The 27,189-nt window shown below is 40.2% G+C and overlaps 1 protein-coding gene and 1 pseudogene across 2 annotated transcripts; one reads left to right on the forward strand and one right to left on the reverse strand.

Moving 5' to 3' along the window:
- Positions 1-343: 343 nt before the first annotated feature.
- On the forward strand, positions 344-27,026 carry LOC100584911 (protein ZNF738). 2 transcript variants are annotated; one of them, XM_030809427.1, is made up of 5 exons: positions 344-554; positions 3,179-3,271; positions 17,284-17,410; positions 17,916-18,011; positions 19,400-21,682. In XM_030809427.1, exons 1-5 carry the CDS (start codon positions 552-554, stop codon positions 19,492-19,494), a joined length of 414 nt encoding a protein of 137 aa, XP_030665287.1. In that variant the 5' UTR covers positions 344-551; the 3' UTR covers positions 19,495-21,682. The 2 variants fall into 2 exon arrangements, with proteins under 2 accessions (XP_030665287.1, XP_030665286.1); XM_030809426.1 differs by lacking the exons at positions 344-554; positions 3,179-3,271; positions 19,400-21,682 and adding exons at positions 16,514-17,178; positions 24,858-27,026 and having other exon boundaries at positions 17,913-18,011.
- Positions 22,204-24,033, reverse strand: LOC105740327 (annotated as a pseudogene).
- Positions 27,027-27,189: the final 163 nt, after the last annotated feature.

Genomic DNA, 27,189 nt, shown 5'->3' on the forward strand with positions numbered 1-27,189 from the left:
ACCTCCTTTTTAAAATCTCAGGCCGCCTGCTCAAAGGGACCATAAATGCCAGGAAGGTAAAAAACCTGAAATTTTAAAACATTTGTTATTATATCCTTTTCATTTATGTATAGCCATATGATATATTATTTACAAATGAATATGACCTTATACACAAGGTTGAATGCAAATACCCTTTGGGGTGGGCCTATCTCAGCTCAGGGAGGAAGCCCCGCCTGAAAAGGCTGCAGCCTACGCGGTCACTCTTCATTCAGCGCACCATCTAATTACATCTTCTGTCAGTCAGGACCTGAGAGGGTGGGGTTTTAAACGTTATCCAATCAGCGACGCTGGGCTGGGAACTGTCCAATCAGGCACGCAGCTTAAGCGGCGAGGACGGCTTCCGGGATGCGGCGGGATTTGTCCGGGTCTTTGTCTCTCGCTGTAGCTGGAGCTCCAGGTCTCCACTGCTCTGTGTCCTCTGCTCCTAGAGGCCCAGCCTCTGTGGTCCTGTGACCTGCCGGTATTGGGAATAAACAGCTAAGACGCCGGGACCCCCTGTAAGCCTAGAAATGGTGAGAGTGCGGAGTCCGACGTTCGGAGTGAGGGGAAGGGCTGGTTGGAACCGGTGGGAAGTGGCTGTGGCAGGACTCAGGCCCCCCCGCAGTCAGCTCCACAAACTGCGCCCCGAGTTCTCTTTGCCCAGCTCGTCCTCAGTCGCCTTCAGCCATAAGATGGCGGTTGCGCCGACAGCCGGGCCGCGGGCGTCGTGTCTCTTCCCTGCATAGTGACTGTGCCCTTGCCTGGACCTCTCTCTGGGGATCTCTGCACCCGCAGCGCCGCTTCTCTACCGGATTGTGCAGGGACCGTGGGAGGGTCGTCAGGGGAGAATCCTGACTTGGGGTGCGGGTTCATGAATGGGAAGAGGTTTGTTCCGTGGGGTTCCCGGTTCCTATTATCTCCTATTAAAAGTTAATGGGAGTCACTGCAAAAATATTAAAAGAATTTAATCAAAGAGTGGTTCTAGGCCGGGCGCGGTGGCTCACGCCTGTAATCCCAGCACTTTGGAAGGCCGAGGCGGGCGGATCACGAGGTCAGGAGATCAAGACCATCCTGGCTAACAAGGTGAAACCCTGTCTCTACTAAAAATACAAAAAATGAGCCGGGCGTGATGGCGGGCACCTGTAGTCCCAGCTACTCAGGAGGCTGAGGCAGGAGAATGGCGTGAACCCAGGAGACAGAGCTTGCAGTGAGCCGAGATCCTGCCACTGCACTCCAGCCTGGGCGACGGAGCGAGACTCTTGTCTCAAAAAAAAATTAACTGATTAAATAATTTAATCAAAAAGTGGTTCTAGAATTGTAGAGCACCAAGCTATGGTTTGTAGTTTGTGGTCTATGGGAGAGGCTTGAAAGAAAGTCTTTTGTAAAATGCATGATGAAGAAAACCAAATTTAGTAATTGGTTAGGTACAGTTACATGGTTTCTTAATTTGTACATTAAAGGTGAAAATTTCCTGGTTATGTAATCGGAGCTCAGTTGGCAGTTTATAGTTGGTGAAGCCTGCATTTTGTTTCTCTGAATGTAATAATTAAAAATAATGCGCCTCAGTAAGATTTTTTTAATTAAAGTCGGAACCCAGGGACTAGAGACACCTCAGTTTAATTGCCTGCCACTTAATTATTTTCACACTCCACAGGGAACTGATTTTCTGCTGCATTTTTCACCTGGGTCCCAAGCAGGGTCTTAAGTCTAACCCCCATCTCTCATTACTCCAGCCTCATTCTTGCTTGCAGTAAGATACTAAATTTCCAATTTCTTCTGGGGTTCCCAAATGCCAGCTTTTCCTCCCTAATTCACATTATCACGTATTTGTATTTTTTTGTTTGTTTTGTTTTGTTTTGTTTTTGAGATGGAGTCTTGCTCTGTCTCCCAGCCTGGAGTGCAATGGCATGATCTCGGCTCACCGCAACCTCCACCTCCCGGATTTAAACAATTCTCCTGCCTCAGCCTCCCTAGTAGCTGGGATTACAGATGCGCGCCACCATACCTGGCTAATTTTTGTGTTTTTGTAAAGACGGGGTTTCACCATGCTGGCCAGGCTGGTCTCGAACTCCTGACCTCAGGTGATCCGCCTGCATCAGCTTCCCAAAGTGCTGGGATTTCAGGCGTGAGCCACCGGGCCTGGCCACTTAGTTTGTAGTGTACTTTTTTATACCATATTTTAATTAATTATTTTTTGGCAAAGCATTAAATAGTGCTTTTTTCTTTTCTTTTCTTTTCTTTTTTTGAGACGGAGTTTCGCTCTTGTTGCAAAGGCACATTCTCAGCTCACCACAACCTCTGCCTCCGGGTTCAAGAGGTTCTCCTGCCTCAGCCTCCCGAGTAGCTGGGATTACAGGCATGCACCACCACGCATTTTGTATTTTTAGAAGAGATAGGATTTCTCCATGTTGGTCAGGCTGGTCACGAACTCCCGACCTCAGGTGATCCGCCCGCCTCGGCCTCCCAAAGTGCTGGGATTACAGGTGTGAGCCACTGCACCCTGCGTAAATGGTGTTTTGGGGGTTTTTTTGTTTGTTTTTTGTTTTGAGACGGAGTTTCGCTCTTGTTGCCCAGGCTGGAGTGCAGTGGTATGGTCTCGGCTCACCGCAACCTCTGCCTCCCGGGTTCAGGCGATTCTCCTGCCTCAGCCTCCGAGTAGCTGGGATTACAGGCATGTGCCAGCCACCACGCCCGGCTAATTTTTTATTTTTAGTAGAGACAGGGTTTCTCTATGTTGGTCAGGCTGGTCTCAAACTCCCGACCTCAGGTGATCCGCCTGCCTCGGCCTCCCAAAGTGTGGGAATTACAGGCGTGAGCCACCACACCCAGACAAATGGTGCTTTTAAGAAGGTTTGTAATCTGTTTGTAAATATTTTCCATGAAAAGAAAGCAAATAATAATCCCCTGACACTGTATTGCAAAAAATCTCTGTGTGTCTTTTCCTTTTATCTTTCTAGGCACAGAGATGTTATCAGAATTTTTTTGGGTCAGAGTTCTGCTTTGGAAAATTTATGGGGTAATGTGTCCTCAGCCACCGTTTAGTTTTTTCCTGGTCCTGGGTTTCAGTATTATCTGGGGATAAACCGAGATATCTGCCATGGTTATGTCAGCTAGACTGTCTAGTGGATATCCGCTTGTGGTTTATTTTCTCCCATAGGACGACCTGAGGTATGGAGTGTATCCTGTTAAGGAGGCAAGTGGATACCCTGGGGCTGAGAGGAATCTTCTGGAGTACTCTTATTTTGAAAAGGTAACCCCTTGATATGTTAAAATTGTCTTTGGGACCAGCTTGACAAACACAGAGAAACCCCGTCTCTACTAAAAATACAAAAAACTTAGCCAAGCGTGGTGGTGCATGCCTGAATTTCCAGCTACTCGGGGTTGCTGAGGCAGGACAATCACTTGAACCCGGGAGGCAGAGGTTGTGGTGAGCCAAGATCCTGCCGTTGCACTCTAGCCTGGGCAACAAGAGCAAAACTCCGTCTAATAATAATAATAATAATAATAGTAATAATAATGAATAAATTGTCTTGTACCAATGCAGTTTCCATTTCATGGAGACAAATTGCTTGTCAGCCAACCAGATGCTGGTAATGAGGAGCAAACAAAGAAATGACTTCTGCCCCCTGGATTCTGTAAGGGAGCAGAAGATAGTGAAATAAATATAGTAAAAGAAAAAGAGTAAAAAACAGTGAAAAATATGTGACCAAAAAATAGTATCCCGAAAGACAAACAAAAAAAACAACAACAAACTGACTCCAGTGAGATGGTGTAAGAGCTTGCAAAGTAAAATGCACCTGGGGCAGTCACCGAAAAATAGTGCAGTGTCTCCTGAATGGGTGGTTCTTGAGCACATAAGTGAGCAGGAGTGGGTGCAGGATCTCTCAAGTGATTGAATGGCCTGACTTGAAACATGAGTCAGACACATCTGTTATTTAACCAGCACTGCCATTCCTGGATTTGTCACCTTGAAGAGATTTGTTCACTTATTTTCACCTGTTTTTTAGCCGTAAGTTACATTATATTAGTAGGGCTTGAAAGGTAGAAAAATATTTACAAAGGGCATAAAAGACATGGGATTCAAAAAAATTAATCATGTATTTCATTTGTTAAAAATTTTCACTTACCTTTTTCTTTCCCAGAGTGAGTTTACAAATTTTCTCAGGTGTAGTTTTTATTTTATTTTTATTTATTTATTTATTTTTTTGAGATGGAGTCTCGCTGGAGTGCAGTGGCGCCATCTTGGCTCATTGCAAGCTCCGCCTCCCGGGTTCACGCCATTCTCCTGCCTCAGCCTCCAGAGTATCTGGGACCACAAGCGCCCGCCACCATGCCCGGCTAACCTTTTCTATTTTCATTTGAGACGAGGTTTCACCGTGTTAGCCGGGATGGTCTCGATCTCCTGACCTCGTGATCCACCCGCCTGGGATTACAGGCATGAGCCACTGCGCCCAGCCAGGTGTAGTTTTTAATGGCTGGGTGATTTCAAACAGAATTTCAAGCTTATCTTTTAGAATGCTACCTAGAAAAAGAAGAGGAAAAATCTGTATTCCATTTTTGCTGTAGAAAATGAATACGTTTCCACAAGAAAATGTGGTAGATAATTGGTGAGTTACACAGATTCACGAAAACATCAGTTCCTTTTTTTCGCAGGGTAAATTTTTGACAGCGAATATCTGTGTTCAAATTCTGTTGTCTTGATTTCTGAGTTTTATGCTAAATTTTATGAGATGAAACTTGGTACTACGTGGAAGTGTTTCCATATGACTAAATGTTTGCTGCATGATTTTTAATGGAATTAATAAAATAATACATTTATTTTCTGATAGAAATACTTTTGCTTTTCTTATTAAGGTATAAAATATAAGCACCTTAAAATTTTCTTCCCTTATATGAACACTGTTTTAGTAATTTTTTTGGATTTTTCAAACACTTAGTTTCAAAAACCAAGTGAGCAACTCTAACATGGAAATTAAAGCTTGAGCCCAGTGACTCAAAGCTAAGGCTTATATTGAGACTGTACAAGTAGGTTTTTAAAGGTCCAGTTAGTTTTTTCTGGAGAGCCTCTCCTGCAGGTGTTCTAGCCTGCTCACTCCAGTCATGGAAGAAGCCTTTCTGCTGAGAGAAGCTACAGAGTCCTGGAAAGCTACAGGCAGATGAGTTAAGGTTAAGACAAAAGGGGACTGGGAGGGTCTTACTGACCATGTAGTTGTTTTAAGGCAGTTTCTAGACTTTGTAATATGTTACAAAGTTAGATTTCTGTTAAAAAATTTGAATTCCAGACCCAGGCGCGGTGGCTCATGCCTGTAATCCCTGCACTTTGGGGGGCCAAGGTGGGTGGATCACCTGAGGTCAGGAGTTTGAGACCAGCCTGATCAATATGGTGAAACCCCATCTCTACTAAAAATACAAAAATTAACTGGGCGTGGTGGTGGGTACCTGTAATCCCAGCTATTCTGGAGGCTGAGACAGGAGAAATGGTTGAACCCAGGAGTCGGAGGTTGCAGTGAGCTGATGCGGTGCCAATACACTCCAGACCAGGTGACCGAGTGATACTCCATTTCAAAAAAAAAAAAAAAACATTGAATTCTACAGCCGGGCATGGTGGCTCATGTCTGTAATCCCAGCACTTTGTGAGGCTGAGGTGGGCATACCACCTGATGTCAGGAGTTTGAGACCAGCCTGACCAATATGGTGAAACCCTGTCTCTACTAAAAATACAAAAATTATCCAGGCGTGGAGACATGCACCTGTAGTCCTAGTGACTTAGGAGCCTGAGACAGGAGAAATGCTTGAACCCAGGAGATGGGAGATTGCAGTGAGCTGAGATCATGCCACTGCACTCTAGCTTGGGCAATAGAGTGAGAATCTGTCTCAAAAAAAAAAAAAAAAAAGAATTCCAAAAGAGGATTGCAACAGGAGGAATACCAATTATAAAACTTTAAGGAATGCAATTTTAGGTAGACAAGGGCTTTTTTTTCATAGAGTGGAGCCTACAAGATTAGAAAGAATGGAGGGGAATGGCAAATGGGGGGTTAAAAAAATCGGATTTCAGTTCAGAGAATGTTTTATCCTGAAGTCAGCATGTTCTTAGGAGGGATATAGAATGAAATTGTATAATGGCTGAGATTGAGGGTAGCTCAAAGTTCAGTAGCCTGTGAAAAATTTTATTTAGACCACTGAAGACAAATACAGCTGACTCTTTTAATGAGAAAAAGAAGAAAAGGTGCCAAGTTTTTACCAAAAAAAGGTCCCAATCCAAACCCCAAGAGAGGGTCCTTGGATTTCACTCTAGAAAAGAATTCTGGGTAAGTTCATGGAATAAAATGAAAGCAAGTTTATTAAGAAAGTAAAGATATAAAAGAATTGCTTACTCCATAAGCAGAGCAGTCCGGAGGCCTACTGGTTGCCCATTTTATGGTTCTTTCTTTTTTTTTTTTTTTTTTTTTTGAGAGGGAGTCTTGCTCTGTTGTGAGGCTGGAGTGCAGTGGCATGATCTCGACTCATGGCAACTTCTGCCTTCCAGGTTCAAGCAATTCTCCTGCCTCAGCCTCCTGAGTGACTGGGACTACAGGCATCCACCACCACACCCAGCTAATTTTTTTTTTTTTTTTTTTTTTTTTTAGTAGAGACAGGGTTTCACTGTGATGGCCACGATGATCTCCATCTCTTGACCTCATGATCCGCCTGCCTCGGCCTCCTGAAGTGCTGGGATTACAGGCGTGAACCACTGCACCTGGCCAGTTATTTCTTGATTATATGCTAAACAAGGGGTGGATTATTTATCCCCATTTTAGACTATATAGGGTAACTTCCTGATGTTTTCATGGCATTTGTAAACTGTCATGGCACTGGTGGGAGTGTAGCAGTGAGGATGACCAGAGGTCACACTCACTACCATCTTGGTTTTGTTGGGTTTTATCCTGCTCTTTACTGCAAGCTGTTTTGCCAGCCAGGTCTTTACGACCTGTGGACCTGTATCCTTTGCTGACTTCCTATCTTATCCTGTGACTTAAAATGCCTAACCATCTGGGAATTCAGCCCAGTAGGTTTCAGCCCTATTTTACCCACCCCTTATTCAAAATGGATTTGCCCTGGTTCAATATGCCTGACATTTCCTCCCTCTTTTGTACAGAAAAACCCCTTAATCATAAGGGTTATAGAGGAATGAAAATTTATCTTTTGTAACTACTTCATGCTGTATAGGGGCGATGATATTCTTGCTTAACTATTAGAGTCTTTTGTATTTGGGGTAGAGAGGAGCTCAGTCAAAACTCATCAGTATGGTGAGGGCCATTCATAACTCTTGAGTTTCAAAAAAGGGGTTATCGCAAAGATTAATAAGTGTTTAATTTAAGAAAACATCTAGGCTGGGTGTGGTAGCTCATGCCTGTAATCCCGGCACTTTGAGAGGCCAAGGCGGGTGGATCGCTTGAGGTCAGCAGTTCAAGACCAGCCTGACCAACATGACAAACCCCTGTCTCTACCAAAAATACAAAAAATTAGCCAGGCATGGTAGGGCGTGCCTATAATCCCAGGTACTCAGGAGGCTGAGGCAGGAGAACCGCTTGAACCCAGGAGGCAGAGGTTGCAGTGAGCCAAGATCGCGCCACTGCACTCTAGTCTGGGTGACGGAGGGAGACTCCATCTCAAAAAAAAAAAAAATAAAGAATAGAAAACATCCAGAAAGTTTATCCTGCATTTCTACACAAATATATTTTACAAGTTCAGGCAGCTGTTTCTTGGTAGCAAAAGGATCATTTCCAGAAGTCTCATCAGCTCTCAAGTTTCCCCTTTTGGAGGGGAAAAAGCTCCCCATGTCCCATGGTCCTATAGATGCCTAATTCTGTCACCCATAGGCACCAGCAAAGAGTGCAAGACAGATTAATCCAAAAAGAATAGCAATTAACATCCAACATCCAGTAGTGTGAAACCAGTTCTCAGTTGAGAGGGACTTTACTGAGAGTGGTCTCTAACCTTCTAAATCTTAGGAAGGACTAGATCTTCCTAAGTTGGGCCTTGAACCCAAGTACAGTCAAGCATCCTTGCCTTATTTAAGAGGCTCCTTTAACCCACGCTGTCTTAGGAGAGACTCCGACTTACCTAAGTTGTGCCTCCAACCTAATCTCATCCTTTACTCAGGTATATGGACTCAAAGTCAGCCAGTTGGTATTCACAGATAACTTTTTGCAGGGAGGGACAGAGGTCTCTTCAGTATGGTCCTTTTGTGGTTGCCAGGAAAATGTTACCAGAAAGAAGTCTTGATCCAGACCCCAAGAGAGGGTTCTTGTATCTTGCTCAAGAAAGAATTCAGGGCAAGTCATAAAGTGAAAGCAAATTTATTAAGAAAGTAAAGAAATAAAAGAAATGGCTTTCTCCATAGGCCGGTTGTGCATTTTTATGGTTATTTTTTAATTATATGCTAAATAAAAGGTGGATTATTTATATATCTCCTTTTTAGACCTTTACAATGTAACATCCTGATGTTGCCATGGCATTTGTAACCTCTCATGGCGCTGGTGGGAGGGTATAGCAGGGAGAATGACCAGAGGTCACTCTCATCACCATCTTGGTTTTGGTGGCTTTTATCCCGCTTCTTTACTGCAAGCTATTTTATCAGCTAGATCTTTGTGACCTGTATCTTGTGCTGACCTCCCAACTCATCTTGTGACTTAGAATGCCTAACCATCTGGAAATGCAGCCCGGTAGGTCTCAGCCTTATTTTACTCAGCCCCTGTTCAAAATGGAGGCTGTGTACCTCTGGCAGAGTCTGTGTCTGGCTCTGTAATAAATAAGAAAGGAGAGCACCATCTAAGTCATAATGGGAAGGGTATTTCTTTCTATAAACTGTTCCTGGAGAACACAAAGGATGAAGAATTTTATTAATCCCAGCTATTTACTAGGGTTATGTGTGTGTTTCATCTTTCTACATCTTTTTTGTCCTATACATTTCTTCTATTTGACTTTTCCTCAGTTGTATGTTTTATAATAAACTAGTAAACATAACTACAGTGCTTTTCTGAGTTCTGTGAGTAGCTCGATCAGATCATTGAACTTGAGAAAGGGCTCGGGAGTTCCCAATTTTTAAACAGTAGCTCAGACACATAGATGGGGTTTGTGACTGGCATCTGCCGTGAGGACAATGTTGTGAGACAGACCTGAATCAGGGTCCGTGCTGACTGGGTGGTGTCAGAATTCAAATGTTAGACATTGAGTTGGTGTTAGAGAATTGCTTGGTGTTCAGCAAATGCTACAGATTTGGTGCCAGAAGAAAGATATCACAGAGGCCTGGCCTGCAGTGGAACTCCAGGTGTCTGAAAATGGAAGACTCTGCTCTCCTGTACACAGACTGTCATACTGCCTGTTGTCCTGTGATTCCAGGTCTCCTCTTAGGGTGAGAGAATGAAAACTCAGAGGAAAGGAGATCTAATGACAGACCTTCTGTCTCACAGCTGCCACCACAGGATTCCCACCCACTCACAAACACTCTAGACATTGATGTGTCCACACTCCTCCCAGGACTAGGCACCACCATCAGGAACTTTACCACAGCATATTTGATCCTAGGGTTTCTTGCCAAAAAGACACAAAAGTGTCTACAAGTCTCCTGGCATATCCCCAACCCCAGACACTGAATCTGCAGCAGTAACCTGTTTTCTCCATCTGCCTAGGATTATGGAGCACCTGTTCATAATCTCATCTGCCTGCGTGGACACAGAAATAAATCAGAGTACTGCCCCATCGGGACTACTATCTGTAGAACAAACAGTTCTTTCCAGTTATATTGCACTCTTCTGCACACATGGGTTTTTCTTTTCTTAACTTTTCTTTTTGGTTCAGGCATACATGTGCAGGTTTGTTTCATGGGGGTTTGTTGTAGATTATTTTGTCAGTGAATTCCTAAACATAGCACCAAAGAGGTATTTTTTTCTGATCCTCTTTGTCCTTTTACCTTCATCCTCAACTAGGCCTCCATGACTGTTCCTTCTTTATGTCCACGTGTTCTTATTATTTAGCTCTTCCTTATAAATGGTGACATGCATTTGGTTTTCGGTTTTGCATTAATTTTCTAAGAATAATGGTCTCCAGCTCCATCCATATTGCTGCAAAGGACTTAATCTTGGTATTTTTTGTTTGTTTGCTTGTTTGTTTTTTGAGGCGAATTCTTTTTTTTTTTTTTTTTTTTGAGACGTAGTTTTGCTCTTGTCCAGGCTGGAGTGCAATGGTGCGATCTTGGCTCACTGCAACCTCAGCCTCCCAGGTTCAAGCAATTCTGCCTCAGCCTCCCGAGTAGCTGGGACTACAGGTGCATGCCACCAAGCCCTGCTAATTTTCGTATTTTTAGTAGAGATGGGGTTTCACCATGTTGCTCAGGATGGTCTCGATTTCCTGACCTTGTGATCTGCCCACATCGGCCTCCCAAAGTGCTGGGATTACAGACATAAGCCAACGCGCCCAGCCAGACCAATTCTTACTCTGTTGCTCAGGCTGGAATGCAGTGGTGTGATCTCTGCTCACTGCAACCTCTGCCTCCCAAGTTCAAGTGATTTTCCTGCCTCAGCCTCCCGAGTAGCTGGGATTACAGACACTTGCCACAATGCCCAGCTAATTTTTTGTATTTTTAGTAGACACGGGGTTTTAGTATATTGGTCAGGCTGGTCTCGAACTCCTGATCTCAAGTAATCCACCTGTGTCAGCCTCCCAAAGTGCTGGGATTACAGGTATGAGCCACAGCGCCCAGCTTTGTGTTTTTATATGGCCACATAGTCTTCCATGATTTTTCTGTACCATATTTTATTTTGATTAAATCTTTATTTTATTTTTTGGAGACAGTGTCTCACTCTGTCACATAGGATGGAGTGCAGTGGTGCGATCTTGGCTCACTTCAGCCTCAACCTCCAAGGCTCAAGGCTTAAGGAATCCTCCTGCCTCAGCCCCTTAAGTAACTGGAACTATAGGCTCACACCATCATGCCTAATTTTTCTTTTTTTATTTTTTGTAGAGATACGGCTTTGCCATGTTGCCCAGGCTGGTCCTTAACTCTTGAGCTAAGGCATTCCACCTGCCTTAATCTTCTAAAGTGCTGGCATTACAAGTGTGAGCCACCTCATGCTATCATATTATATTTTTTCAATCTAGTCTACCATCAATAGACAGTTAGGTTTATTCCATGTCTTTGTTATTGTGGACAGTGGTGAAATGAACATGCATGTTTTAAGTTTTGCATTTAAGTCTTCAATTCAGATTGAGTTGATTTTTATATATAGTGTAAGGAAGGGGACCAGTTTCAATCTTCTACGTAGTGCTAGCTAGTTATTCCAGCACCATTTATTAAATACGGAATTCTTTTCACATTCTTGTCAGGTTTGTCAAAGATCAGATGGTTTGGAGGTGTGTGGCATTATTTCTGGGCTCTCTATTCTGTTGTATTGTTCTATGAGTCTGTTTTTGTGCCAGTATAATGCTGCTTTGGTTACCGTAATGTAGTTTGAAGAGGGGCAGTGTAATGCTTCCAGCTTCATTCTTTTTTTTTTTTTTTGAGACATAGTCTCTCACTGTCTCCCAGGCTGGAGTGCTGTGGCGTAATCTCAGCTTACTGCAACCTCCACCTCCTGGATTCAAGCGATTCTCCTGCCTCGCCCTCCTTAGTAGCTGGGATTACAAGCGCATGCCACCATGCCTGGCTAATTTTTATATTTTTAGTAGAGATTGGGTTTTACCATGTTGGTCACACTGGTCTTGAACTCCTGACCTCATGATCCGCCTGCCTCGGCCTCCCAAAGTGCTGGGATTATAGGCATAAGCCACCATCCCTGGACTATTGAAAGCTTTTTAAACATCTGTTGAAATAACTTTGTGGTTTTTATCTTTAGTTGTGTTTATATGATGAGCAACATTTATTAATTGTATGTTGAACCAACCTTTTATTTCAGAGATACAGCCAAGTTGATCATAGTGCATTAGCTTTTTGATGTTCTCCTGGATTCGTTTTGCCAGTATTTTGTTGAGGATATTTTCATCAATGTTCATTAAAAATATTGGCCTCAAGTTTTCTATTTTTTGTTTTATATTTGCCAGATTTTGGTATCAGAATAATGCTATTTTTATAGAATAAGTTGGAAAGAAGTCCCCTTTTCTCAGTCTTTTGAAGTAATATTAGTAGAAGTAGTACCAACTCTTATTTTTACATTGGTGGAATTCAGCTGTAAATTTTTCTGATTCTTTGTTGCTTTTGGTAGGTAGGCTATTTATTACTAATTCAATTTTGGAGCTTGTTATTCGTCTATTCAGGGATTCAATTTCTTATTTGTTCAGTCTTTGGAGGATGTATCTTTGCTCCAAGGTTACAATCCTCAAGCTTGGCCTAGCTTAACTCTCTACTTATATACATGTTGCCTCAGTTTTTTTCTTTTAGGTAGACATATTACTTAGAATGTGCTAGAGCAGCCTCTATGAAGGGATCTCTCCTTTGATTGTATTCTGCTTGCTGTAACACCCAAGGATGCAGAGTCAGGTTGATCCCACCTAGAATCTGCACATAAGTTCTAGCCTCTGCCTGGGATTTACAAGACACAGCCAGACTTTGGATTGAGAATGTACTGAAAACCAACAGAAGGCATTTTCTGTATTGTGGGATGTCAGTGTAGAAATCTTAAATCCGCCATTTGAGAGTGTGGCTCTTTAAGCTTTTCAATCTTGTTCAGTGACCTGCTACAGTATATGAGAGGCTCCCAGTGTAAATAGAATCGGATGATAGAATCTGTAAGTGTAAAGAAGCATCTTAAGAATGAGAGATCAAGGCCACAAAGTATCCAGAGCCATAACCACAACTATATCTACTGGTAATTGTGAAATTGGAGTAAAGTATTCTCGTCCTTCTTCATACCCAAAAGCTAGCAAAAATCAGGATAGGTGATCCAGGTTCTGGGGCTCCACCAAGGCAGTTCCATTTTCTATTTAGAATCAGCCTGAGTTTCTCCAGCCTGGCTTATCACTGGGCCATCAGCCCTGGGTCACTGGGAACCCTCTCCTAGTCACCTGGGTGTCCTTAAGACATTTGAGGATGTCAAGGGTAGAATTATGTCAGGCTAACAAGAATGATTAATTCTGTCTCGTTGTAAGAGAAAGGAGACATCCTGTGTTTTTTTCTCCCTCATACAAGAGAGAAATTTGGTTGTTACCCAGATGAGAGTTTCTCTGGTTTTCTGGTACTAGGGTGAAAGACAAAGAGGAGGTCTGGTGACTCAAACAAACTAATTGCTTCCATTTCGTATGGTCATTCAAAAAATAGATGAAGCAGTCAAGGTCCCTACCATCCAGGAAATTTTAGTCTAGACTAGCAACTGGATACATGGTTGAATGAAGCATTATGTGGTTGGTACAGTGAATAGAAGTGTGCAAAAAAAACTTGGTCCACTTCTTTTTAATATTGTTGTGACTTCTGAAGTTATCACCTGAAGGTATATTTATGGACTGAAGAGTTATTATTATTTGTGTTTCTTTTACTTTTCTAAGAATATATATTTATCTTCTAATAAAATTATCCTTGAGTGGCCGGGCACGGTGGCTCAAGCCTGTAATCCCAGTACATTGGGAGGCCGAGGTGGGTGGATCACGAGGTGAGGATATCGAGACCATCCTGGCTAACATAGTGAAACCCTGTCTCTACTAAAAATACAAAAAAAATTAGCCGGTTGCGGTGGCAGGCGCCTGTAGTCCCAGCTATTCGGGAGGCTGAGGCAGGAGAATGGCATGAACCCGGGAGGCGGAGCTTGCAGTGAGTCGACATCATGCCACTGCACTCCAGCCTGGGCGACAGAGCAAGACTCCGTCTCAAAAAAAAAAATTATCCTCGAAAATTTTAAAAGATCCATTTAAATTGCTTATTAGTATATGTTATAAAATTGACAGCAGTTGCAAAAATAGATTAGTGTTACATAAACTCTGGAATTTAACTTTTTTTTTCTTTTTTTCATTTTTACATGGAGTTTCGCTCTTGTTGCCCAGGCTGGAGTGCAATGGCGTGATCTCAGCTCACCTCAACCTCAGCCTCCCGGGTTCAAGTGATTCTCCTGTCTCAGCCTCCCGAGTAGCTGGGATTACAGGCATGCACCACCACCCCAGCTAATTTTGTATTTTTAATAGAGACGGGGTTTCTCCATGTTGGTCAGGCTGGTCTTGAACTCCCGACCTCAGGTGATCCACCCACCTCGACCTCCCAAAATGCTGGGATTACAGGCATGAGCCACTATGCCAGGCTGGGATTTAAGTTTTTCCTTAGGTAAGCTTAGGAAAAACAGAACTGGAAATACTCCAGTGACATAGAAAACAAATTCTACCTAGGTTCTTTTCCCTGCCCCAGTTCTGATCAGATTCACTATTTTTGGAGGCCTTATTTAGGTCTGGCCCCACTCTGGAGTCTTTCCTTACAAAACTGATTTATAAAGATTCAAGTTTTGGGGGGTAAATCCTGCTGACCTTCTAGAGCTGCTGCTCACAATATCCTGAAACCCAAAAGCAGATACATAAGAAAAATAAACTGTACATTTTAAGATCTTAATTTTTAAATTTTGTGGTAAAACCAGTGCTTACAGAAACATTCCATTTAGCAAATTTTCTATTCCTGCAGATCCAGTAGCTGCTCTACAAGTCATAAACGAGTAAATATAAACAGAAAAAAAAGTCTCTAAACTACATTCTAAATCCTGAGAATTATTGAACACTTAGTATGAACTTTAAAGGTGTTAGTAGGACATAATAACAAATAATAACACATAATGTGTTATTCCCAGCACAGTGCTCTGTAACGTACTATTGAGCACATAGTACCTGCTTAATAAACATTGCATTAGTACATGTACATGTTGTTTTTTAAATGCAGACTTATTCAGACATTGCTGCCTTCTGTGTCCTCTGTAAACTTTAGAGAGCCAGCAAAGAATATGAAACTTTACATTTTTTGTCTTTATTTGGGTATCAGAAGTATTGTATTGTGACAAGAGTGAGGCATGTAAGGGACTCTGTGCAGTGCCTGCTTTCTCTAACTAATGCTGATAATGAGCCCAGGGGGAGCAACATCAGCATTGACAGGGGACTTGTTTGAAACACCCATCCATGGACCCTTTCCAAACCTACAGAATCACATTACATAAAGTGGGACCAACATTACCAAGTGATTTTTGAGCTCATTAAAGCTTGAGAGGCAATGCTTAGCTAAGTGGTTATCAGCCTAGACTTCTCATTAGCATTACATGGCCAATTTGCAGAAATATCTTTACTTGTACCCTTTCCACAGGTTCTGTTTATTGTTCTAGGTGAAAGTATTCATGCTGTTTTAATTGTTTCTCATGTGACTCTAAGGTGAGGCCAGAATCAAGTGTGTGGGGTTCAAGATACATTCATGAGAGTTAAGTTCCACCTTTGCACTAAAAGGTAGTCACAGGGACCGTTCTGTTTGGTTTTGACAGGGAGAGGTCAGTGTCACCCATATTTCCATTACTTTAGCAGAAATTGCTGGTGTTTGTGGCAAAAGCAGGCACCTGAAGACAGAAATAGAGAAATATATTTTTATATTCGTTGAGCAGTTCATTGTTCCTGAATCTCTGCTGTTATAAAGGACAGAAATGGGTGGGCTTTTTCTGCAGGTCTTAGTTCTTTTTTCTGTGGGTGTGAGGCTAGCAGGTAAACAGGTGGTGCTGACACCTTTTAAGGAATTTTTTCAAGATGCAGGTGTAACTTCTCCAGGGAATGTCATCTGAAAAGCATTTCCAAAGAAGACGAAAGAGGAAAAATGGCTTTTTTTTTTTTTTTTTTTTTTTTCAGCTAAACATGTCTCAGATGAAGAGCTGTGTCCACTCTGCCTCCTGGAGTGCCATGCATTTAGTCGTTGCAAACCTTTACTTCTCTACTTGTGTTTCTTTCCCCCAATGAGCTTAACTACTTTAAAAAATTCTTGTGATAGTCAAGGGTCTCTGCAAAATATTTCTCTCCTGTATCCCAGAGCCTTCTCTACACTCTCTAAATCATGACTTCTTATATGCCATGCAGAATTCTTACCATGAATTTTTGATCTGCAATATTAAAAATGTTTCCCTTGTTGCTGTTGAATGTGGGAAGATGTGGATACTTAAGATTCCTATTGGGGGAACGTCCTTAGTAAAGATGGAGAACATGTAACGTTGAGGTTTCATATGTGTTCTTCATTAGGTCTATTCAGAACACGATTAAGAAAATGCTTATTTGAGCAGGATGGCATTTATTACCCTGAAAGTTCTGAAAGAAAAAAAATTATTGAGAGATACCTGCTCTCTAGGGTGCTAAAGAAAGACTACTTTAAATTGTTATTAAAAATTACAGAACATAGGAGATATCTGCATCTTGAACTCTGCATAAAACTGATTTTTCTGTGTGGTTAAATTCAGACTATACTTTTTGGGGGGTATCTCAGTAATGATGCTGTGTTCTTCGGTGTGCGCCAGCACATCATAAAAATTTGTCCTTGTGCAGTTGATTTTAAAATTTACTTCAAGAGCTTTCTGAAATATTTATTTCACTATAGAGTTAATTATTTTTCTCTTCATTATTAAGTATCTTTATGTAGCTAAAGAAGAGCTGTGCATAAATCATCACATTTAATCTGGCAGCTGCCTTTCTTTCTTAGGTTTTCTTTGCATATGTCTATCTTTGGAAAATGAAGACTCTTATCTTTGTTTACAGGCCAGAAAAATTGGGTGAAACACAGGCTCTTCCACTTACTGGATGTTTGAAAAAATATTCTTTTTGGGCCAAACACATTGGCATTACTAGTGAGCTTGTTAGAAATTCAGAATCTCAGACTTTATTTCACATCTTCTGAAAAAAAAAATCTGCACAAGATCTCCAGTTTATTGTACACATTAAAACTTGAGAGGTGCCATCTAACTCAACATGTCATTTTTGCCTGAAAAATATGCACTACTCATTCTTTGTGATGCAAATATAACACTAAAAAATGTACATGTTTGTGTTTATGCCTTTAGTTTTTATACTTTATTGTTCATAAATTATCATATATACAGTGGTATTGTGGGTCTTATACCATTTTCTTCTCTCAGAGTTAGAGAATACATTAGAGAATATTTCTGTGTTGAAAACTGTTGGATTATTTCAGTCATTCCTGTAAGTCAGAACCAACTTTCTTTACTCTCTCATTTAACCTTAATTCAAATGATAAATTCTGCCCATGGACACTTGTAAATATGTGTGTGTGTGTGTGTTTTTCAGGGGCCGTTGACATTTAGGGATGTGGTCATAGAATTCTCTCAGGAGGAGTGGCAATGCCTGGATACTGCTCAGCAAGATTTGTATAGGAAAGTGATGTTAGAAAACTTCAGAAACCTGGTGTTCTTGGGTGAGAATAACTTTAATACACAGTTCCTTATATACACTAAAGGTTTCATTTCTCCATTTTTGTAGAATAATTTTTGGTAGTTTATGCTTTGCATAAATGAGTTTCTGATTCCTGTTTTCAAAAAATCTTAAGGAATTATCCACGTAGAAAAAAATTTCCTCAAGATGTTTTATCTTAGCCTGAACTTTTTGCATTCCTGAGCTGGTCTGTACCCTTCATTCTAGAGTAGTGGTAATTTCAGAAATTTAGTAGTATAAAATATTGTTGCCCATATGTTAAAATCTATTTGCCACTACTAATTTTTGATTCATGAGCACTGAGTAGTGAAATTAAGGACCTACAAATTTAAAATATTTTCTAAATGTTAAGAACTTTCTGTCATTAAATAGTGTTTTGGGATGAATTTTCTAGAATATTCTATTACATCCTCTTTACTAAGCCCAGTAATAGGTAGGTAATTAGAGAATATAAGAAAGATTCATGTTATTTATTTTTAATAAAGCAGGTATTGCTGTCTCTAAGCCAGATCTGGTCACCTGTCTGGAGCAAGGAAGAGATCCCTGGAATATGAAGAGACACAGTATGGTAGCCACACCCCCAGGTAGGTGAGAGTGAATGAAACAGTTGACATAGATGGAAGGTTGGAAGATTAGAAAAAAAATAAAAAAAGCAAGTCCCTATAATGTGATTTGGGAAGCTGCGTTCCAAAGCAAATAGATTCTGGGAAGCCTGAGGTGTGTTTTTTTTGTTTGTTTGTTTTGTTGTTGTTGCTCTCACATAGGGCCATCTTCTATCTTAGGCTTTTAAATTCTCTGAGGATTCTACTTTCCCTTCATTGATTTTCCTTCCAGTTTACAGTTAGAGCCAGAGTCCTCTTCCCGGCATATAAGAGACTACACAATCTGACTGCTTTTCCATTGTTTTGGGGGAAGACACAAATGTCTGCATGATTTTGAGAAACTTTATGTTAAACTATTTTTATTAGTTCTCTTATGTGTCACGTCTAAAATGTATGAGAGTAGTGGTCACTGTTCTATTGGTTTTTATGTTAATTTTCTGCACATTCCATCCTTTTCTTATTAGTATATTCTTGAAATATAGTCTGAAATTATAAAATATGATGTCCCTCTGCTTTGTTCTTTTTCCTCAAGATTGCTTTGGCTATTCAAAGTTTATTGTAGTTTTTTTGTTTTGCTTTTTGTTTTGAGACAGAGTTTCACTCTTGTTGCCAGGCTGGAGTGCAGTGGTGCAATCTTGGCTCATCATAACCTCTGCCTCCAGCGATTCTTCTGCCTCGGCCTCCCGAGTAGCTGAGACTACAGGCATGCACCACCATGCCTGGCTAATTTTGTATTATTAGTAGACCTGCCTCGGCCCCCCAAAGTGTTGGGATTACAGGCATGAACCACTACACCCAGCCTTTTTTTCTATTTTATACTTTCATTCCATTTTGGTCATAGAATGTAATTCATAAAATGTCAAATTTAACAAATTTTTAGGACTCCGTTTTTGGCCTAACAGGTGATCGATCAAAGAGAATGTTGCATAAGCTATTGAGAACGATGTGTTTCCTCATATTCTTGAGGAGTCTTCTCTATTTCTCTGTTAAAAATAATTGTATGGGCTGGGCGTGGTGGCTCACGCCTGTAATCCCAACACTTTGGGAGGCCGAGGCGAGCAGATCATCTGAGTTTGGGAGTTCGAGACCAGCCTGACCAACATGGAGAAACCCCGTCTCTACTAAAAATTCAAAACGAGCCAGGCATGACGACGCATTCCTGTAGTCCTAGCTACTCAGGAGGCTGAGGCAGGAGAATTGCTTGAACCCAGGAGGTGGAGGTTGTGGTGAGCCGAGGTTGTGCCATTGCACTCCAGCCTGGGCAACAAGAGCAAAACTCCATCTCAAAAAAAAAAAAAAAATTGTATTATACTGCCTTCAGTTCCTCTCTTCACTTACTAATATTCCGTCTTGTTTTATTTTTATTACAGAAAGTGGGGTATTGAAATTTCCTACTATACTTATATTGCTGTCTAGGTGTTTCTTCCAGTCTGTCAATATTTGCTTTATATATTTGGAACCTTAGTGTGACATATACATAGACACAGACACACACACACAAATTTGTCATAGGTTCCCAGTTAATCTATTATTGTTTAATGTCCTTCTTTGTCTTTTTGCAGTTTTGACTTAAAGTACTTTATGTAAGTTATGACAGTTTTTGACTTAAGATGTAGCTTTTGTAATACTATTTTGACCTCTTCTGCTCTCATTTGGTTAGTATTCGCATGCAATGTCTAAATCTATCTTGCCACCTTCAGTATTTTTTTATCATTAGATGTCAGCTGACCCTTGTAGAAAGGCAAATTGGATCTTGGCTTTTAATAATTTTAAATAAACTTCTTTATTGAAAGTATGTCTCTTGATTGGAAAGTTTTCTGAAACAAAGAGACTTACTAATTTTTTTTGTTGTTCTATTTGATTCTTGCATCTTTGTCCCACATTTTCTTTCTTTCTGTTCCTCTTTGTGGCAGTTTTATTTTTACTTTGATATGCTTTTACTTCTTTCTGATTTTGTTTTCTGTATCTGTACAGGCGTATTCTTTGTGGTATGTGGGGGATTACATAAAACCTCTAAAAGATACGATGTATTTCAATATGGTTAAAAATGAACTTTAGTTGCATGCAAACATTTTTTCTCATTACATATGTTCTCAGATTTGTCATTGGTGTTGCTAATTATATTTTTATTTTGTATATTTATTAACATGTTTATAATGATTTCTATGCTTTTATCTTTCAAATTTTGGAGAATAATTAAAAATTTCTTCTGTGCCATTATGATAATGCTAAGAAATTTATTTTTGTGTATGTGCATATCTTTCCCAGAAAGTAATGTGTTTTAATACGGTTTTGTGTTGCTTTGTTGAATCATCTTATTTTCATTGGAAGCAACTGCTTTCAGCACCTTTTAATGTAAGGAAGTGCCAATACACTTTTTAAAATTGGTTATTTTTGAAGTTTTTTTCTTTTTATTTAGCAGGACAGATTTGGTGATGGTATTATACTCGCTTGATAACTATTTTCTTCAGAACTTTGACTATATCACACAGTTTCCTTCTGTCCTGAAAAATTTTTGTTGAGAATCCACTGGCTGTCTCATGAGAGTATTCTTGCAAATAATATCACTTTTTTTTTTTTTTTTTTTTTTTTTGAGATGGAGTTTCACTCTTGTTCCCCAGGCTAGAGTGAAATGGCATGATTTCACCTCACTGTGTCCTGGGTTCAAGCAGTTCTCCTACCTCAGCCTCCGAAGTAGCTGGGATTACAGGCATATGCCACCACACCAGCTAAGTTTGTATTTTTAGTAGAGACATGGTTTCTCCATGTTGATTAGGCTGGTCTTGAACTCCCAACCTCAGGTGATTCACCCACCTCAGCTTCCCAAAGTGTTGGGATTACAGGCGTGAGCCACCATGCCCAGCCAACACATCACTTTTATCCTGCAGCTCCCAAGATTCTCTTTTCTGTGACTTTTAAAATTGTGCTTACATATGTGTTTGATATAAATATCTTTGTATCCTAGTTTGTTTTTTGAGCTTCTTCATTTTTACATCATTTTTAAAAGATTTTTCTGTTATTTTTTATATTTTTTACCTTCATAATTTCTGTTTTTCTAATATTTTAAATATTTCTGTTCTTATTTCCAGTTTTCTGATTTTCTATAGTTCTCTGTGTTCATATTTTACTCATTGAGTATTATTCAATTTACTTTAAATTTTTAAAATTAGTGTATACATCATTTTTTATTTCTTTCTGAAAATTTTATAATATTTTTGTTGAGACTACCTTGCCCTGTTTTATATATATTCTAATCTTTTGTTACAATTTGCACATTAAAAAAAGTTACCTGTCCCAGTCTTTATAATGTGGCTTTATTCTGGCATACTTTGAACAATTGTCTGGGTTAGAGATTCTGAGAGTCTCTCAAACATATTCTTAGAATGTATCTTGTCTGAAATTTTGTGTTTATTTTTTAGTTAAAGGAAATTGTTCATCTTCTTTGTTAATACTCAGTAATCACTTGCTGCACCTGTTTTCTTTCTGTGGCACTGCAGTCTCTTCACTGCTGTAACATTTACCTTTGATCTCAGCAGACTCAAACTGTCATTCCAAAGTATGCCACCGTTTCTTTCAGCACTATATGTCATGGGTGACAGAAACCAGCATCTTCTAAGGCCCCTACAAGCAAGTAATAAAGATATATGAGCCAGGATTTTACTTGTGTTTATTTTTTTTATTTTTTTATTTTATTTTTTTGGGGCCACATTCTTTTAATTGACAACTCAGTCTCTACATACATACAGTATTGCACGAATTATAAGTGGATCAACAATTATATGATTGATAGAAACTCATGAGCATTTACATAAAACTACCGCTCTAGGTTTTGGTGGGTTTTGTGCCAGCTACTTTAGTGAATAAAAGAAACATAAAGGAACTCAACTACTTGAATTCATGAGAATCAGCTTTCAATAAAAGCATATGTGTCATCTCATAGAATACTTAATATGTCAAACCCAGGAAAATCAGTAACTAAGTAACAAAAGGAACACTTACAAAGAAAAGTTGGTGATAAAAATGTTAGGCTAAAATATTAAGAACTTTAGCAACTGGACTGAGGAACTGGAAAGTATATGCACACTGGGAATTTTAAGAAAAGATCCCCACGTTCTCCAGCACAATGAAGACCACATTCCAGAAACATAATTCTGGGTCGTTATGGTGTCTTCTCTGCTACAAACCATAGTTTCAAAGATGAAAGAAACAAGATGGTAATTCACATAAAAGGGTTTTAAAATTCTTCCCACTCAAAATAAAAAATAATATGATCTCCATCAAATTATAAAGAAGTTCTATCAAAATGGTGACCAAATAAAGAAGTCAGACCATTTGCCTTCACTGACTGCCTCAGAGAGCAGAGCATGTGCCACCTACAAGGAAGGGGAGGTAGGGGTAGAGTCCCCACTCTCCCCCAGCCTGTGGAGTGGGGGTGGACAGGAGCCCTTTGGCTTCCCTGGGGTTTTGCTTCCTCACATAGGGAATTGAGGGAGGCGGGCTAGATAGCTTTAAGAGACCCCACAACTAAAAGAATCAAAGTCAGTTGGAGATCCTATCTCTGAGCAGGCACATAAGGTGGCAAAAGGAATGGATTAAAAAACAGATGTATGATGTCTTTCTCACCTTTTAAAACCATCACTGAGAATTAATCTGTACTATAGTTGAAGAAAATCTTTGCCCGGTACTATTAAAGGGTATGCAGTGAGGCATCTGACAATGAAATTTTTCATAAAAATATATAAAAAGGCTATATTGTTTGGGTGGAAAAACAATGTACTACCATGTTACTACCAGCAATCAGAACGTCCTGTCTCGGATTTTAGGAGTTGCCTATCTGGTTGGGAAAATGCTGACGGGGATGCATGTTCAAGCCATTCAGCAGAGAGCTAAGGCGTGCACACTGTTCAGGAAATGGATAAACAGGTGCCCAGGAAGACAACTTTAATGAAACTTGTTCTAAAACAAAGGATGCAAGAGACCTAAATGATCCAAAGAAAGTGATGGCTTCTCATTTTCTGTCCTCTAATGAGAATACAAATATTTCTTCTGGGATCTAACACACTAGCTTCATTTTCAAGATGCATCACTTTATTTTCCTTACAAGGCAGCAGCACATTAAGCACGTGATAGTCACGTGATTTCTGCAGTGAGCACCAAGGATTCCAGTTTTCTTGGAATCTACAGCCAGAAGAGTCCTGAGATTTCAAATATTAAAGCCTTCTCCACAGCTACAAGTCCCTTTGATGTTTGGGTTATTGAACACAAACTCACTGGATAGTTTGTCTTCAACATAGTCCATTTCTGTTCCTAAAAGTGTTAGCTTTGCTTTCTTTTTGATGAATATTCTGACTCCATCTTGAATAACTTCTTCATCAGAATCTACTTTTGTCTTTGTGTATTCAAGAGTTTTAAGAAAGGCCATTACAGCCCCTGGTTTGGACACCAACTTTTACACCTACATGCTCAGGCTCACCTCTTTTTTTTTTTTTTTTTTTTTTTTTTTAGATGATGTCTTGCTCTGTCGCCCAAGCTGCAGTGCAGTAGCATGATCTCAGCTCACTGCAAGCTCCGCCTTCCAGGTTCACACCATTCTGCCTCAGCATTCCAAGTAGCTGGGACTACAGGCGCCTGCCACCATGCCTGGCTGATTTTTTGTGTTTTTAGTAGAGACAGGGTTTCACTGTGTTAGCCAGGATGATCTCGATCTCCTGACCTCGTGATCTTCCCACCTCGGCCTCGGGATTACAGGTGTGAGCCACTGCGCCTGGCCAGGCTTATCTTTAAGAAGTTGTTTTATCTTGTTTACTGCTGAAGGTGTCAAGGTGAGAGCAGCCCGGGTGGGCTGCAGCTTCCTCTTGCTCACAGCTCGGACAGTTGCCCGGACTAAGGAAGCTGACATCTTCACCATCCTGACGCCCCAGTGCCTCAGGCCAGAGCTCAGCTGCCTCAGCCTCTCTCCATGGACATGGCAGGTGCATTCTACTTGTGTTTTTTAAAATATATATATAAAATGTTGGCAATTTACTTCTTTTTTTCTTTTTTTTTTTTTGAGACGTAGTCTTGCTGTTTCCCAGGCTGGAGTGCAATGGTGTGATTTCAACTCACTGCTACCTCTGCCTCCTGGGTTCAAGTGATTCTCCTGCCTCAGTCTCCTGAATAGCTGGGATTACAGGTTGAGCCACCATGCCCAGCTGGCAATTTACTTCTTTTTGTTTTTGTTTTGTTTTGTTGAGATGGAGTCTTGCACTGTCACCCAGGCTGGAGTGCAATGGTGTGATTTTGGCTCACTGCAACCTCTGTCTCCTGGGTTCAAACAATTCTCCTGCCTCAGCCTTCTGAGTATCTCCGACGACAGGCACATACCATGCCCAGCTAATTTTTGTATTTGCAGTAGAGACGGGGTTTCACAGTGTTGGCCAGGGTGGTCTCAATCTCCTGACCTCATGATCCACACGCTTCAGCCTCCCAAAGTGCTGGGATTACAAGTGTGAGCCACCACATCCAGGGCAATTTACTTCTAAAGGCATTATGTTATACTGGGGAGCAGGAACAGCTGTGTTGGGTAAATGTAACAAACTTTTTTTCTTCTGTATGACTTTTTGAATTCTGCTCACTTGGGGTGCTTTAAACATTTAGCTCATGTATAATTTTTTCTAAGATGTAGTTTGGTTAGTATCTTTTGTTACATATATATGTCTATAAAAAATTAGGGCCTTTGGTATTTTGCTATATCATCTCGTATATGTAGTTTGTATAATGATATAGTTTAGATTTGTAATCTATATGAGTCTAGTAGGTGGAGTAATTTGATATTTTTATTTCTTTCAGTTAAATATTCTCATTTTGCGCAGGACCTTTGGCCACAGCCGGGCATAAAAGATTCTTTCCAAAAAGTGATACTGAGAGAATATGGAAAATATGGACATAAGGATTTACAGTTAAGAAATGGCTGTAAAAGTGTGAATGAGTGTAATGTGCAAAAAGAAGGTTATAATGAACTAAACCAGTGTTTGACAACTACCCAGAGCAAAATATTTCAATGTGATAAATATGTGAGAGTCTTTCATAAATTTTTAAATTCAAATACACATAAGACACATACTGGAAAGAAACCTTTCAAATGTAAAAAATGTGGCAAATCATTTTGCATGCTTTTACACCTAAGTCAACATAAAAGAATTCATATTAGAGAGAATTCTTACCAATGTGAAGAATGTGGCAAAGCCTTTAAATGGTTCTCAACCCTTACTAGACACAGGAGAGTTCATACTGGAGACAAATCCTACAAACATGAAGAATGTGGAAAAGGTTTTAACCAGTCCTCAACTCTTAAGGTAATTCATGCTAGAGAGAAACACTACAAATGTGAAAAATGTGGCAAAGATTTTAAACAGTCCTCACACCTTACTAAACATAAGATGATTCATACTGGAGAGAAACCCTACAAATGTGAGGAATGTGGCAAAGCTTTTAATTGGTACTCACACCTTACCAGACATAAGATAATTCATACTGGAGAGAAACCCTACAAATGTGAAGAATGTGGCAAAGCCTTTAATGTATTTGCAACCCTTACTAGACATAAGATAATTCATACAGCAGAGAAACCCTACAAATGTGAGGAATGTGGCAAAGCTTTTAAACAGTCCTCAAACCTTACTACTCATATGAAAATTCATTCTGGAGAGAAACCCTACAAATGTGAAGAATGTGGCAAAGCTTTCTTCCGATTCTCATACCTTACTACACATAAGATAATTCATACTGGAGAGAAACCCTACAAATGTGAGGAATGTGGCAAAGCTTTTAACTGTTACTCCTACCTTACTGCACATAAGATGATTCATACTGGAGAGAAACCCTACAAATGTGAAGAATGTGGCAAAGCTTTCTACCGATTCATTTACCTTACTACACATAAGAGAATTCACACTGGAGAGAAACCCTACAAATGTTTAGAATGTGGCAAAGCTTTCTACCGACTATCTTATCTTACTACACATAAGATGATTCATACTGTAGAGAAACGCTACAAATGTGAGGAATGCGGCAAAGCTTTTAACTGGTACTCACGCCTTACTACACATAAGAGAATTCATACTGGTGAGAAACCCTACAAATGTGAAGAATGTGGCAAAGCCTTTAGTGTATTCTCAACCCTTACTAAACATAAGATAATTCATACTGGAGAGAGACCCTACAAGTGTGAAGAATGTGGCAAAGCCTTTAACGTATTCTCAACCCTTACTAAACATAAGAGAATTCATAATGGAGAGAAACTCTACAAATGTTTAGAATGTGGCAAAGATTTCTACCAATTCTCATACCTTACAACACATAAGGTGATTCATACTGGAGAGAGACCCTACAAACATGAAGAATGTGGCAAAGCTTTTAACGGTTCCTCACCAGTTACTAGACATAAAATAATTCATACTGGAGAGAAACCCTACAAATGTGAAGAATGTGGCAAAGCTTTTAAAAAATCCTCAAACCTTACTAATCATAAGATAATTCATACTGGAGAGAAACCCTACAAATGTGAAGAATGTGGAAAAGCTTTTAACCAGTCCTCAACTCTTACTAGACATAAGAGAGTTCATACTGGAGAGAAACCCTACAAATGTGAAGAATGTGGCAAAGCTTATAACTGGTCCTCAAACCTTACTAAACATAAGAGAATTCATACTGTAGAGACACCCTACAAATGTGAAGAATGTGGCAAAGCTTTTAACGAATCTTCAACCCTTACTATTCATAAGATAATTCATATTGGAGAATAACACTACAAATGTGAAAAATGGGGCAAACCTTATAACCAGTGCTCATACTTTACTACACATAGGAGAATTCATGCGGAAGAGAAATTTTACAAATGTGAAGAATGTGGCAAAGGCTTTGACTGGTCCTCTACCCTTACTAAAGATAAAAGAGTTTGACTGGGTGTGGTGGCTTATGCCTATAATCCCAGCACTTTGGGAGGCCAAGGCAGGCAGATCACCTGGTCAAGAGTTCGAGACCAGCCTGGCCAATATGGTGAAACCCCATCTCTACTAAAAATATAAAAAATTAGCCAGGTGTAGTGGTGCACACCTGTAGTCTCAGTTACTCTGGAGGCTGAGGTGGGAGAATCGCTTGAACCTGGGAGGTGGAGGTTGCA

The sequence above is a fragment of the Nomascus leucogenys genome, chromosome 3 (genome assembly GCF_006542625.1).
Source record: "Nomascus leucogenys isolate Asia chromosome 3, Asia_NLE_v1, whole genome shotgun sequence".
Lineage (NCBI taxonomy): Eukaryota > Metazoa > Chordata > Mammalia > Primates > Hylobatidae > Nomascus > Nomascus leucogenys.